Here is a 12,847-nt window from a genome sequence, read left to right on the forward strand (position 1 = left end):
TGGTGTCTATATGTGTGTGCACGTGTTTGTGTGTGTGTGGTGTGTGAGTGTGTTTGAAGTGTGCAGGAAGGTGCTCATTTGTGAGTGGCTTTGTGAGGGTGTTTGTGGGTATGTGTGTGCAAGTACATTTTTCCCCTCTCAAAACAAAATGTTTAACAAACAATGAGAAAGGAAAAGCATATTTAGAGCCCCCTCAGCACAGCACCAGGCAGTGGAGCACAGGAGCACACGAGACAGACATCACACAGGAGGAATTAGCCATCATCCCCGCTGTGTGGCCATTTGAAACCTGCAAGTCACAGCGTCGGAGGACGGGGAGCCCAACAAGTGCGGCTCAGGCATGGAGGAAAGACATGGCCGAGCCCGACATCCAGATGCCCCCCGCTCAGCGCCGGGGAGAAGGGCCTCCCAGCCTGGCAGGGGAGCCTGCTCATCGGCCAGCAGCTGCCTCCTCCTGGAGGTGGAATCCTGAGCCCCACGCCCACCTGGGGACTGGGCAGAAGCCCTCTCCCCAGTCACGGCCACGGGGCCCTGCTGAGCGCAGCCAGAGGGGACCTGCTCAGCAGTGACTTGGTGCTGGGTCTCCAAGTGTGGGAGGCCCTCCCATCGCCAGGCTCTTCACCTGGAAGCTGCTGCCCACACAGTGCTGCCCGCCTGTCGGCCCTCAGCTCCTGCCCAGCCCTTCCCTCCTGGGGAACCCCTGCTGCCCAGCTCAGCTCCCTGACCCAGGCGGCCTGGTGTAGGGCCTTTTCCTGAGAGGAAGAGACCCCTTTGCCAAAAGCCCGGCCTCCCTCCGGGGCTGCCGGCGCTGCGGGTGGTGGATGCCCTGCCCCGGGATGGTGCTGAGGGGGCAGGGGTGGTGAGGGGCTGGGAAGGGGAAGGAGCGGCTGCTGCACAGAGCAGAAGTCCTTGCCTGGGCATCCTCTTCCCTGCCCCTTCCCTGTCCTTCCCTCATGGAAGCAGGTTCCTCTTGGAGCTGAATCCTTGGGGGGTGGGGGTGGGTCCAGGGCGTGGGTGGGTTGATCTGGAGCCTGAGGCCGGCTGGGGCTGTGGGGCTGGACGCGCGTTCCAGGTAGAGGCTGGGGGTGAGGGTTGTGCTGTGGGGGCAAGTGCTCGCCATTCCGGGGTCCCCAAAAGGCCCTGTCCTGGGTCTCCATCCCTGCCCTCCACGCCCACCCCTGCTCGGGGCTTTCTGGCTCAGGACCCACATCTCCTGGAGCTGATGACTCCTCAGGGGCTCGGGGGCTTACTGGGGAGGAGCCCTGAGAGGGCGGCTCAGAACAAGACAGGGACGGGCAGGAGCAGGGCTGCTGGGGTGGCGCAACCCCGGCTGGGCCCCGTGGGAAGCAGCCTGGGATCCGGGCTGCGTGCGCCGAGCTGGGCCCTGGCCCAGGGCCCTTTGTAGCCTCCGGTTCTGTAAAGTGGGAACCTTCTGCTCACAAGATGCTCAGAAACGAGGGAATGCGATTTAGGATGAGCCCGTCGTCCACGCGCCACTCGAACTTGCCCATGGACGTTTCTTCTTGGCTTCTTCTTGGGGCAGGAAGGCCCCGTCCAGAGTCTAGCTTGCCTGCACTCCGGCAGGGAATGTCCCTTCTTGGGGTCTATCTAGCCACGCCTCGCTGTGTTCGTCAGGGTTCCGCCTTCTGTTATATAAATAATCCCAGGATGGAAGTTGGAAATGACTGTGGGCGGGGTCGGCCGGTCAGCAACGGCCCGTGTGGGTGGCGACTCAATGCTGGGCCAAGGCCCAGCCCACGTCCCGCTGGGGGAGAAGGGATGTGCCTGAGGGTGCAGCCAGAAGGCCATGACTGAAGGAGCCTGTGCCCCCCGCCTGGAGGGGGAGCCCGTGCCGAGCGACACAGCCTGCCATTAGCCGCAGGTGATGTTGTCACCACAGGTCCTCATAGCTTGCCAGGCTACATGACAAGGGTCGTGTGCTGGTTGGCTTCACTCAGGAGTTTCCTGGCTCATCATGTTGGAGGCCCCCAAAGTCCCACATGAAGGGCTCCAGGCCAGGCTTTCTCCTGGGGTCTGTGGCCTGCTGGTGTAAGTGCCTCACAATCCTTGGGGGTCTTGGCTGGCTCCCCCACCTACCACTCCAAGGCCAGCAGTCTCCATGGTCTCCTCCCCTGGCATTTTCTCCTTGCCTGTGTTTGCATATTCTCTGCATTTTAAGAAATATGATCCCTGGGTTTCTTGTTCATAGATGAGCTCATTCCTTAACTCGTAATAGCATCTTCAAAGTTCCTCTTTACAAAGGGGTTGAACCCACGTGCACAGGGACTGGCCTTGGAAGTGACTTTTATGGCAGGCATGATTGTCCCCTGGCCCTTGGTGCTTCCGCATGGCTCATTTCCAAGGGCACGGCCACAGCCACCAGGTGCTGCCTGAGCAAGGGAATCACTGGGCCATGCCGGGCCTCAGAGGCAAAGTCCCTCAGGTCCAGTGACTGGGGACCATCCAAGCATGAGGGCTGGAATTAGCAGGCCCGGGTCAGGGGGCAGCGCGGGGGGGGGGGATGGATGGATTTCAGGTGGGTGCACCGGGGTGGAACGGTGATGGAGTTGCCGAAGGTCCAGCGGGCCTCCCTAAAGCCACTGTAGTATTTGCCTCAGGGCCAGGAAGCCCAGGGGACCCCCAGCGCCTGGACATGTGCAAGGCACCGAATGGCACCTCCGTGTCAGCCTTTCTCACATGGGGACGGATGTGCACACTGAGCCCAGCATGGGCCAGGAGTGGTCCCTGGTGGCCAGGGAGAGGTGGGTGCTGGGGTAGCTGACTCAGGGCTCTGCACCCAGGGCTAGGATGGAACTGCCCCTGCCATGAGGGCCTCTCAGGAGCAGGGCCCTGGGGGCCTCCATGCTGCCCTGGGCACCAACAGGACAGGATGAAGGAACAGCCCCTGTATGTGCAGAAGTCCCATGGCTCCAGGCCTGGAGGCCCAGCTCAGGCAGCCTGGGGGCCTTGGACCCACCTGGACCGAGCTCTGCTCTCACCTGTAAAGCAAGGGGTGACTGCCCACTGCCAGCATCCCATGGCTTTAGGGAGCCCCATGGGATTTCAGGGGCGGAGCTCACCCTAAGGAGAGGCCTGGCAGGACACAGGGCTTCTAAGAATCAGTGGAGAGAAGAGGCTGCTCGGAGGTGGTGTCCCCCAGAGGTGGTGTCCCCACAGCTACTTCCTTGCCTGAGTCCCCTTGGGTGTTCATTCTGGGGCAGCCTGTCCTGAAAGGAAGAGCCGAGGGAACACAGCCCTGAGTGCATCCTCACAAGCCTGTTCCACATTGTCCTTGCAGAAAGCCCTGATATCAAGGTGCACGGAAGAGGCTTTGCGAATGCCCTGAATAAGAAGGACATAATTTGCAGATTCAAGTTCAGCAGAACCAAGTTCGAAGGTAAGTACCTGCCCAAATGCCTCTGAGTCCCGAGTGACCCCACAGCATGTGTTCCTTCTGAGATGCCCAGCCTTGCCTGCCCTTGATGGCCTCTTTCAGTGGCCTTGGTGGGGTCAGAGGCAGCATGCCATGTAGAGTCAGATGGGCTGGGGGCCTGGCCCCTCCCACCCCGACTGGAAACAGGCCCTGGGCACCTGGAGCAGGGCCGCAGGTGGCTCTGGGGGCATGGGCAGCCAGCCTGGGCCCTGTGCCCTGCCTGGTTCACTGACCCCTGCAGGGAAGGTGGCTCATCCTGAGCTGAGACAAGGAGCCCTGGCCAGGCCTGGACTCCAGAGTCCGAGGCCCAGGCCCCAGGGCCTTGCTCCTGAACCTGTTTTCTTTCCTGTAACATGGGCCGTGGTCATGGCAAGATCTCATACGTAGAGCGGGAGGTGCCCTCGAGGGTGTAATAATTGTGTGAAAATGTAAGAAGCAGCCTATTATTTGGCAGAACTGAGGTGCCAGGCACGTGACCAAGGGTGAGCAGCCTTAGGAAGCAGAGGGCCCGGCAGGCGGCGCCCAGGGAGCTGGGGCTGGGTGGGCCTTCCCAGAGCCTGGGCTGCTGGGTGGCCCTCAGCACCCTCTGCTCCCAGCCGGCTCCTCGCTGCCTCCATTTGCTGCAGTTGCATCTTCCTGGGCCAGTGCCTTGCCCAGCCGCCTGGTAGACCCAGAACGGCTCCCTTCTCCAGCACTGGTGGGCATCTGCTCCTCTGGGTGGGCAGAGCATGGGGAGGATCTCAGCACTGGCTCTCCACCCTGCATGTGGGTGATGCGCCCAGGGAAGTGCTGTTTCCCTTTACCTGCCCTTCCCCAGGGTGGGTGAGCCCGAGCCCCTCAGTGCTGACAGCCAAAACCACGGAGGGCACCTTCTAGTTCACCTAGAAGAGAGTTCCTGGAGCAGGCAGAGCCCACCTGACGGCCCTGGAAATGCTTCTAGGTCCTTCCCCAGAGAGCTGGGGGTTCCTGCGCCCCCCCCCGGGGGTCCCTGGTGTCCCCTCTAAGGCAGTGCTGGGTGCCGGGCACCCGGCCATACCACGTGGGCAGAGCCAGGGCACGTGGCATGTCATGAGCAGCTCTGATGCACTGAGAAGAATTTGTCTTGTTACTTCTAATCACATTTTCCTCTTATTAAAACACCTGGGAAAACTTTTGGAAACCAGAGAAATGAGAAGAAAAATGTAATAGCCAGTGTGTCCCCCTGTCCCATGAGTTCTGTCTTTAGCATGCTGTTTTCACGACAGCGGGAAGGCCTATAAATTCGGGTGATGAGCTCGTTCTGGGTGGCACCTCCCTCCTGATCTGCCCACCTTGCCCCTCAGGCAGCCGTCTTGGCCACGAGCCATCTTGGCCGTGGCTTGGTGGCACCTGCAGTGCCCTGTGCTTCCTGACCCTGACCTTGGACATGCTGTGGTCATCCTCTCCCTGGGAGTCCATTTTCCAGTGGCTCCCAACCTTCCCACAGCAAATCCTCACCTCGAGCCCTGCTTTGGAGATGAGTTTCCAGATCTCCAGGTTCATGGCTCCTCTGACAGTTGTAATGTCAGCGGGTCACTGTGGAAACGAGCCATTTTGTTGAGAAGAGCCCTGATCTGTGGTAGAAAAGAGAAAAACAATCACAATGTTAGAGATTCTTAATTATAAGATTGATGCAGCCACAGGGAATTAGAGGAAAGAATAGAGAATAAAACATTACCCCGATCCCAAACCCAAATAACTACCATTTACCCTCTCAAATACAGCATAGTGAAATAATTTTTCTCAAATTTGACAGAAAAAAGAAAAGAAACTGAACTGGAATTAATGCAACTCTCATGCCCTAGAAATATTTCTTTATAAGACCTATTGGTTCCTAAAAGACACCCTTGAAGTTAAAGGAGACTGGAACCCCTGAAGTGGTTAGGACAGTAACCAGGGGTTCCATTTCATTTTGATCCATGTGCTTTATAGGTCAAGTGCCCAGGAAGTAACACCTGGCTGCCAGTCCCACCAAAATTGGCATTTCTAAAGAGATAAAAAGCCTAGTTTTGAAAACATTCCACAAGAACCACCCCTAAATCTTCTCCCCTGCAGGGGGCTGACCTGCCACCTCCAGGGTCCTTCTGCTGGAGAGGGCAGTGCTCCCAGCAGCTCTGAGCACAGCTCTCGGGGGCTGCAGGTGGTGGCAGACCCAGCCTCCATCCTGCAGAGAGACAGTGGACGCTGCTGCTCACCCTCCTTCCTGGGCGCAGCTGGCCCTGGGCCTTGGGAAGCGGAGGTCCTGCTCCTCCAGCCTGGGGGATGACCGTGAGGCCGAGCCCTGCTCAGAGGGCAGCTTTGCAGTGCCCTTCACCCCAGTCCAGGGGCCAGTGAGTGCGTGGGCTGTGGACTGAGAGGTCCCCCCACAGCTGTGGGCCTGCACTCAGCCTCCTGTGCCCCAGTCCCAAACCCCACAGTAACTGAAGGCTAAAGGAAAGCCAAAGCAGCCCACATCCTTTCCCTTGTCAGGCTTCCCCATCGCGGGAAAGGGCGCCCCTAGCCACTCAGTCCTCTCCTCCAAAGCTCACGGCCCCCTCGTGCCTCTTTGCTTCCCCTGCATCCAACCACCAAAAGTCCTGCTGCCTTTAAGTCCATAGCACCCCGGGATCTGTCAGGCCCCGGCACACTCGCTGTCCTTGGATAAAGCCCACGCTGCCCATCCTGCTCACTCCCTTCCTCCCTGCACACGCGCGAGTAGTTCTGACCTCAGGACCTTGGCACAGGCCCTTCCACAGCCTGGAACATTCCTCCCTCAGACCTCTCCCTGATGGCTTCCTCACCTGTTGGGGCTCAGAGCAAGCACTGCCTCCTTGGAGAGGCCTGATTTTTAGTGAAGTTTCAACAGCATACAATTCTTGTGAGAATTATAGAATGAACTTGAAATACTCATCACCTGCTGTCAGTAATGGTCCACCCATGCCAAGCTGGTGACGTCGGTATCCCCACTGCCAATTATTTGAAGCAAATCCCGGACATCACATCTGTCCATCTGCAAATATCGTAATGTCTCCAAATGAGAAATTGTACCTGTAAGAGATGATCCAGGCCACCTGTTCTGAGTAGATGTCCCTTCACTTGCATGCTCTGTGCCTTCCCCGTTTTCATTGTCATGCACTTCGCACTCCCTGACATTTATTTTGTTCATGGTTATATTTTATGGGATTGCCTCCCCATCCAGTCATGAGAACGTTCCTGCCTTGAGAACATCTCTCTGCCTGCCTTGCTTCTGTTAAATACCATCGGCTGCCCAGTGCCTGGGGCAAGGCCAGGGATCCCACAATTTCTCTGAGTAGACGATGACCGAAGGAGAGGCTGGCCACCTGCCAGGGTCCACTTGTCTGGCCGAGGGCAGCAGGAGGTGGTGGATGGATGGACGTGCACTGACCTTCTGCTGTGGGTTTTCTTTTAGATAAAGCAGCAAACTCTTCTGGAGACAACTTCATAACTTGTCCTGGAGTAGAACCTCAAGTACTTGGAAAGTAAGTGCCCCGGTCTGGGGACCCTCATGGCAGGAGACCAGGTGGGCAGTGGTTTAAGGGTCCTGGGTGAGGGCACCCTTGGCCAGGGCACCCAGGGAGCCCTCTGTACCTGCCCTGATGGGTGGTCCTGGAGGTGGGCAGGGATCCATGTGGCCCGGCTCTGCTGAGGACGGCAGGAGGTGGAGGGTGCCTGCCTCAGTTTCCCCACGCTGTGACATCTACCAAGCCATGGGTTGTCTTGACAAGAGGGCTTTCTTGGCTGCCAGTGCTGGGGCTGGAAGCTGGCTCCCTCCAGGGTGGGCAGCGCTCTGGTACTGGCAGCCGGCAATCCTGGGGTCCCGTGGCTCCCCCACCACACGGCCACGTGCTCTCCTCTCTCTGCCGGGTTCCCAAGGACTTCCAGTGTCTTCTCCTACAAATGGCTTTCCCTTGAAAGCCCCCAGTCACAGCACTAAGGGCAGTCTCATTCCCCTGACCGCAGCGTAACGATGTCTTAAGAAGGTCCACTGACATTGGGTTACACCCCAGGACTGGGTGCAGGTCGTGAACATGGTTTTTCTGGGGCACGCGCTTCAGCCCATCTGGTTCCAAAGGGCTCCTGCCACTCGCCAGAGCTGAGCCCACGTGCCCTGTCCACAAGGAGGAGCCAAGTGACCCCCCCCCCGTGGCCGCCGCTCACGTGGCACGTGGCCGCACGGCAGGCAGACGATGCCGGGCTCCTGGGGCCGGCCGTGTCCCTTGGGGCCTCCAAGCCAGGCCGACCTCATGCTCTGGGGAAGGAGCTCTTGCCTCGTTCTCTCCACTACCCCACTACCTTGCTGGCACAGTCACTGCACCCAGGAGAGCTGGGGGCCAAGGTTCAGCCATGGGGGAGACCTGCTTGTCACCGGCCCACCCCCTCTGTGCTTTAGGCCCATCTTCGTTGAAATCAGCCTCAACAAAGGCATAACCTTCATCGCCAACAACCTCAAATTCAGTGGAAAGGACTGCGTGAGTACTGGGTGGGGGCACCCCCATCATGGGGCACGTCGGCCCAGCCCTGATGCAGACACGCTGGGGGGCAGCTGGCAGCCAGGGCGAGTGGGTGGGGCAGGGGGCCCACCAGGACCAGAGTCCATGCCTGTGGCACCCCTGGCTGTGTGGGCCCCAAGGCCCACCCCTCCAGGTTGGGGTTCAGGCAGGGGGATGGGGCAGCCTCCGCCACATGTGGTGTCTGTGGCCCTGGGCACTGCCGAGGTGGTCTGGGCATCTGGCCATGGACTCCTGGCCCCCCCTGGGGTCCCTGGAGGTGGAGCACCTGAGGAGAGGAGGAGGCTGGGGGTGGAATGCCAGGGGACAGGAGCCAGGAGGGGACCACCCAGCCCCAGCCCAGCCCTTGGCCACACCTGTTCTCTGGCAGCCAAGGCTGGATGGTGACGGTGGCCCTTCCACAGGGGGAGAATCCTGCTGCCAAACCCACCGAGGACAAGGCTGGGAACCCAAGCAAGGTCAACAGCCAAAGCCTCGCTGCACAATCCCCCGACACACCCCCTGAGAAGAGCCCCACAAAGCCCTCCAAGAATGCTGCAGCCAGCACTCCCAGGAAGTCCCCCGAGCAGTCCCCCAAGCAGTCCCCTGAGCAGTCCCCCAAGCATGCCAGCAAGAACACGAATAGAGAAGACGAGGGCACTGATGAGGAGGAGGACCCCGAGGAGGACGCTGATGAGGAGTACCAGTATGAGGATGACGACCCCACCGAGAGCCAAGGCAGCTCCAAATTCCCCTGGATCCCTGTCGTGGCTGGCGCATCCGCCCTGCTGCTCCTGCTGCTGCTGCTGGGCTGCCTCTGCTACCTGTGCTGGCCGGTGAGTGTCTCTGCTACCTGAGCAGGCAGGTGAGTGCCCCTGCTGCCTGAGCAGGCAGGTGAGCGCCCCTGCTGCCTGAGCAGGCAGGTGAGCGCCCCTGCTGCCTGAGCAAGCAGGTGAGTGCCCCGCTATGTGATCAAGCAGGTGAGTGCCCTGCTACATGAGCAGGCAGGTGAGTGCCCCTGCTGCCTGAGCAGGCAGGTGAGCGCCCCTGCTGCCTGAGCAAGCAGGTGAGTGCCCCGCTATGTGATCAAGCAGGTGAGTGCCCTGCTACATGAGCAGGCAGGTGAGTGCCCCTGCTGCCTGAGCAGGCAGGTGAGTGCCCCTGCTGCCTGAGCAAGCAGGTGAGTGCCCCGCTATGTGATCAAGCAGGTGAGTGCCCCTGCTATGTGAGCAGGCAGGTGAGTGCCCTGCTACATGAGCAGGCAGGTGAGTGCCCCTGCTATGTGATCAAGCAGGTGAGTGCCCCTGCTATGTGAGCAGGCAGGTGAGTGCCCTGCTACATGAGCAGGCAGGTGAGTGCCCCTGCTATGGTGGCAGCTCCCAAGACTGCTCACGGCTCAGGCTCCATTCCCCCCTGGAACCTAGAGGCGCCCTGGCCTCCTGCCCCACCTGCCACGGGATGCTCACGGGGAGGCTGCGCACGCTGGGCCAGGCTGCTCCAGTGCCCACAGCCCTTCTAGATGTGACCAGAGGCCAGTGTGCAGCAGGGCAGCAGGAGGACAGACAGGAGTGCTCCTGGGTTAGGAAGGAGGGGCCTTCGAGGGGCTGAAGGACCATCCAGAGAGCTGCGGGAAGGAGGAGGAGAAGGGGGGGGCAGAGAAGGAGCAGGCGGGTCCCTGCCCAGGGAGGGCTCGAGGGAAAGCCTGCGGGGACCATCCCGCAAAGGGCTCTCGGCTTGGGGTGGCCTCAGCCTGCCTGGTCTGCCCAAGCCGTCCAGGGAGGGGTGGTGTCCCTGTGACAAAGGAGGAAACTGAGGCTCAGAGGCAGCCATGCTGGCCACAGCTCCACAGGCATCGGTCTGTGCCCCGCGGTTCTGAGCAGGGTCCCCACCTCTCCCAGGGGCTGAGGCTGAGCCCAAATCACACCTTCCAGCACAGGTTATGTTTTTTTCTCAATCTAGACAGAAAAGGAGCTGCCACGACTCCTGCTGGAACCCTCTACTGTAAGTCCTAAGTGCGTCCTGACTTCCTGTGAGCTCATCTGCCATGCACCGAGCCTCCCACGGCCCAGGGAGGGGTCCGCTCCCGCCCCAGGAGCTCCACCGCCTGTGCCAAGAGCCTGCAGAGCAGGAGGAGGAGGGCGCAGGTGTGGGGCGATGGGGGCTGCTAGCAAAGCCAGGCGTCCCCCTTCCTGGGCTCCCACCAAAGGGGCAGTGTGGGCAGCCTGTGGGGGTCTGCCACGGACCCTCCTGAGACAGGTGGGGAACTTGAGCCCCTGCCGGCTGGCAGGATTGTACTTGCCCAGGACTCAGGGAAGCTTCTGGAAAAGGAGCCTCATGTTGCAAGGACCCAGCTCTGGGATCTGCCGGGCCCTTGTCTTAATCACGGTCTCCTGGTGGGCAGAGGGGCCTGGCCAGGTCAGCCCTTGGGGCCTGCAGGGCTGAGGGTGGGCAAGGGAGCTTACCTGGCATGGAGCTGTGAGGGGCGCCCACCTGGGGGAGCCCAGGGCCAGGTTCAGGGCAGCAGCCATGGGACCAGGTGGGCCTGGGGCAGTCATGCTTTCAAAGCTCGAGCCCGGTGGCTGAGGGGCGTCCCCTGCCCGTGCGTGGACCCCTGACCAGCCCAGCATGTGGTGTCTTCATTTGCCAGGGCTGCTCTGACAAACGCCATGCACCGGGTGGCTTGAACCCGGAGGTCACTGTCTCTGGTCTGGAGCCCAGAAGTCCTGCTTTCTCCCGGGTCCGCAGGTTCCAGTGCCAGTCACTGCGGCTCTCGGGGTCCTTGGCTGGCCTCATGCCTCGGCCACACAGTGCCATCCTTGGTCCCCTCCATCCTCTGCCTTCAGGCTCCTCCTGAGTCACATTTCCTCCTTCATGAGGCTCCTGGAGTGGACAGAGCCCCCGCTTCTCTTTGGCCACCCATCCAGTAGTGACGTCCTGGGCACGCCCTGTTACAGATGGCTCCCCGCAGAGAGCACAGCTGCAGGCATGAACCCCTGTCTTCTGGGGCCCTCGGTCCAGGCCCCACACAGGGCACAGCCTCAAGGAGGCTCTGCCAATGGGAGCGTCAGAGCAGTGAGGGGACAGGGGAGCTTTGCAGCACTTTGGGGACGAGCCAGATGATGTCTTGTTTACCCCAGAGGATGCTCCCTGGGGGTGCGGGCTGCTGATGGAATCCGGGGTCCCTCACTCGATCGTTCCTTATTCATCCCACAAACATCAGCTGAGTGGCAGCACCAGCCCCCCGGTTGTGCCACCCTGAAGCAGGTGCTTTCTCTTCCCACAGACAGTGTGCTGCAGCCTGCCACGCCCTGTGATGATTACCCGCTGCTGTGACTGCCCAGGCACTGGGCGTCTGAGCCAAATGGAGGTGAGGAGGGCTGGGGCAGGGGAGAGGGCGACGGTTCAGGTGCAGAGGCCTGGCTGGAAGGCTTCACCTGGGGGAGTGCAGGGTCTGGGTCGCTTTACTTCCTCCCTGGGTGCGGGGGCCAGGGGAGGGCATGAAGCTGGGGGGCCTGTGCCCCAGGTGCTCCAAGTTGACCGAGCCTTGCCGCCCCTGCCCCACCTGGTCTCTCGGTGCTTGCGGGCAGCCCACAGCAGGCAGGTAAGCAGTTCCCACTGAGGTTTCCTCAGAATGAGGACAAGAGCTGCTGGCTGTGTGGCTGGTGACACGGGGCGCAGGGCTGCAGGGAGGAGGAGCCCCAAGACCCCCTCCCTGGTCATGCCACCCACCTGGTCAGGAGAGCCCTGCCAGGCCGAGTGTCCTGGGGTGAAAGAGCCACCTGGAGGACAAGAGTCCCACCTCCTCCTGGCCGGGCCCCTCCGCCCTTCTCCTGCGTCTGCTCCGTGCCCCTCTGTGGACCCGGAAGGCACTGGAACAGCCAGCCCCACCCCTGTCCTGACACAGTGACTTGTTCGGCCTGCTTGGCCCAGACCCGCCCCACCCTGTGGCTCAGGCCAGCCAGGTGTTGCCTCTACCGGCGCAGGGCTCCTTCTGGGCTGTTCTCTGCCCTGCCCACCCCCCATATCAGGAACCTGCCTCCTGCCTGGCCCCTGCCTGCCCCCTCCTCACTCCACCCCAGTGCAGGCCTCCCTGCCCACCGTGGGCTCCTGCCCAACTCCCTGCACCCCCTGACCACCCCCTCAGGGACCTCTCCTGGCTCCTGGTGTAGCTCGCCCGACCTGGGAACTTGTCCCCTAAATGAGCCACTGACCCCACACGCCAAAAGGGTGTCTTGTTCCAAATTCTGACACTGAGCACAGCGACCACCACCCCAGCAGGCATGCAGCAGGGGTGCCTGACCCTCTCTGGATGCATCCTCACACCACATTTCCTTTGCAGGGAAAGGTGGACCTCCTGTGTGCCCTGTTCAGTCCATGCTGCACCCCAGTGCACCTGATGTGGCCCCCATTTCATGGCGGGCCGACACCCCAGTGCTTTTCCCTTGTGACACGTGCCCACAGACAGGGGCCTCAGGAGCACGCAGGCCCCAGGGGCCGGCCGTGGCCGCCCACACACTCCTCCCTGTGGTCTCGGATGGGCGGGGGACTGTCCAGGCTGGAGGCTGAAGGCCACAGCCAGAGTCAAGGGCAAGGGGCTGCAGAGCAGGGCTGGCTGCCAGCTCCAGCGCTCCTGGCCCACGAGGCCCCTGCACCTGCAGCCCTGGGGGTCAGCTGGCTTTATGCCACCCGGGAGGTGGCCTCCCATGTGGGAGGCTCCGGGTGCAGCCCCCACAGGCTCTTCCAGGTAGCCACGGTCCCCTGGAGTTGGCTCCCTGGCACGGGGGGTAAACGGCAGCACTACGTGTGCACCTGGAGTCAGGGCAGTGCTGCGCTCATGGTGGACCTCCTGGGCAGCTGCCCTTGGGGAGCCCTACAGTCCTCCCCTCTGGCCCCTCCTCTGGCCCAAGCC

At 61.3% G+C, this 12,847-nt stretch overlaps 1 protein-coding gene and 1 long non-coding RNA gene across 2 annotated transcripts in view; both read left to right on the forward strand.

The window, feature by feature from the left end:
- LOC131278935 (anthrax toxin receptor-like) overlaps positions 1-8,656 on the forward strand; it is a 45,860-nt gene extending 37,204 nt beyond the window's left edge. Inside the window, exons 10-14 of the mRNA XM_071215572.1 lie at positions 3,299-3,397; positions 6,861-6,930; positions 7,842-7,920; positions 8,364-8,568; positions 8,652-8,656. Coding sequence (XP_071071673.1) covers positions 3,299-3,397; positions 6,861-6,930; positions 7,842-7,920; positions 8,364-8,568; positions 8,652-8,656 — 458 coding nt within the window. The remainder of the gene's footprint in view (positions 1-3,298; positions 3,398-6,860; positions 6,931-7,841; positions 7,921-8,363; positions 8,569-8,651) is intronic.
- A 14-nt stretch (positions 8,657-8,670) lies between these two features.
- On the forward strand, positions 8,671-11,310 carry LOC139439127 (uncharacterized). The gene is made up of 3 exons (XR_011648961.1): positions 8,671-8,774; positions 9,898-9,939; positions 11,222-11,310. It is a non-coding gene; the product is annotated as an uncharacterized lncRNA (long non-coding RNA).
- The last annotated feature ends 1,537 nt before the right edge of the window (positions 11,311-12,847 follow it).

The sequence above is a fragment of the Dasypus novemcinctus genome, chromosome 6, assembly GCF_030445035.2.
Source record: "Dasypus novemcinctus isolate mDasNov1 chromosome 6, mDasNov1.1.hap2, whole genome shotgun sequence".
Lineage (NCBI taxonomy): Eukaryota > Metazoa > Chordata > Mammalia > Cingulata > Dasypodidae > Dasypus > Dasypus novemcinctus.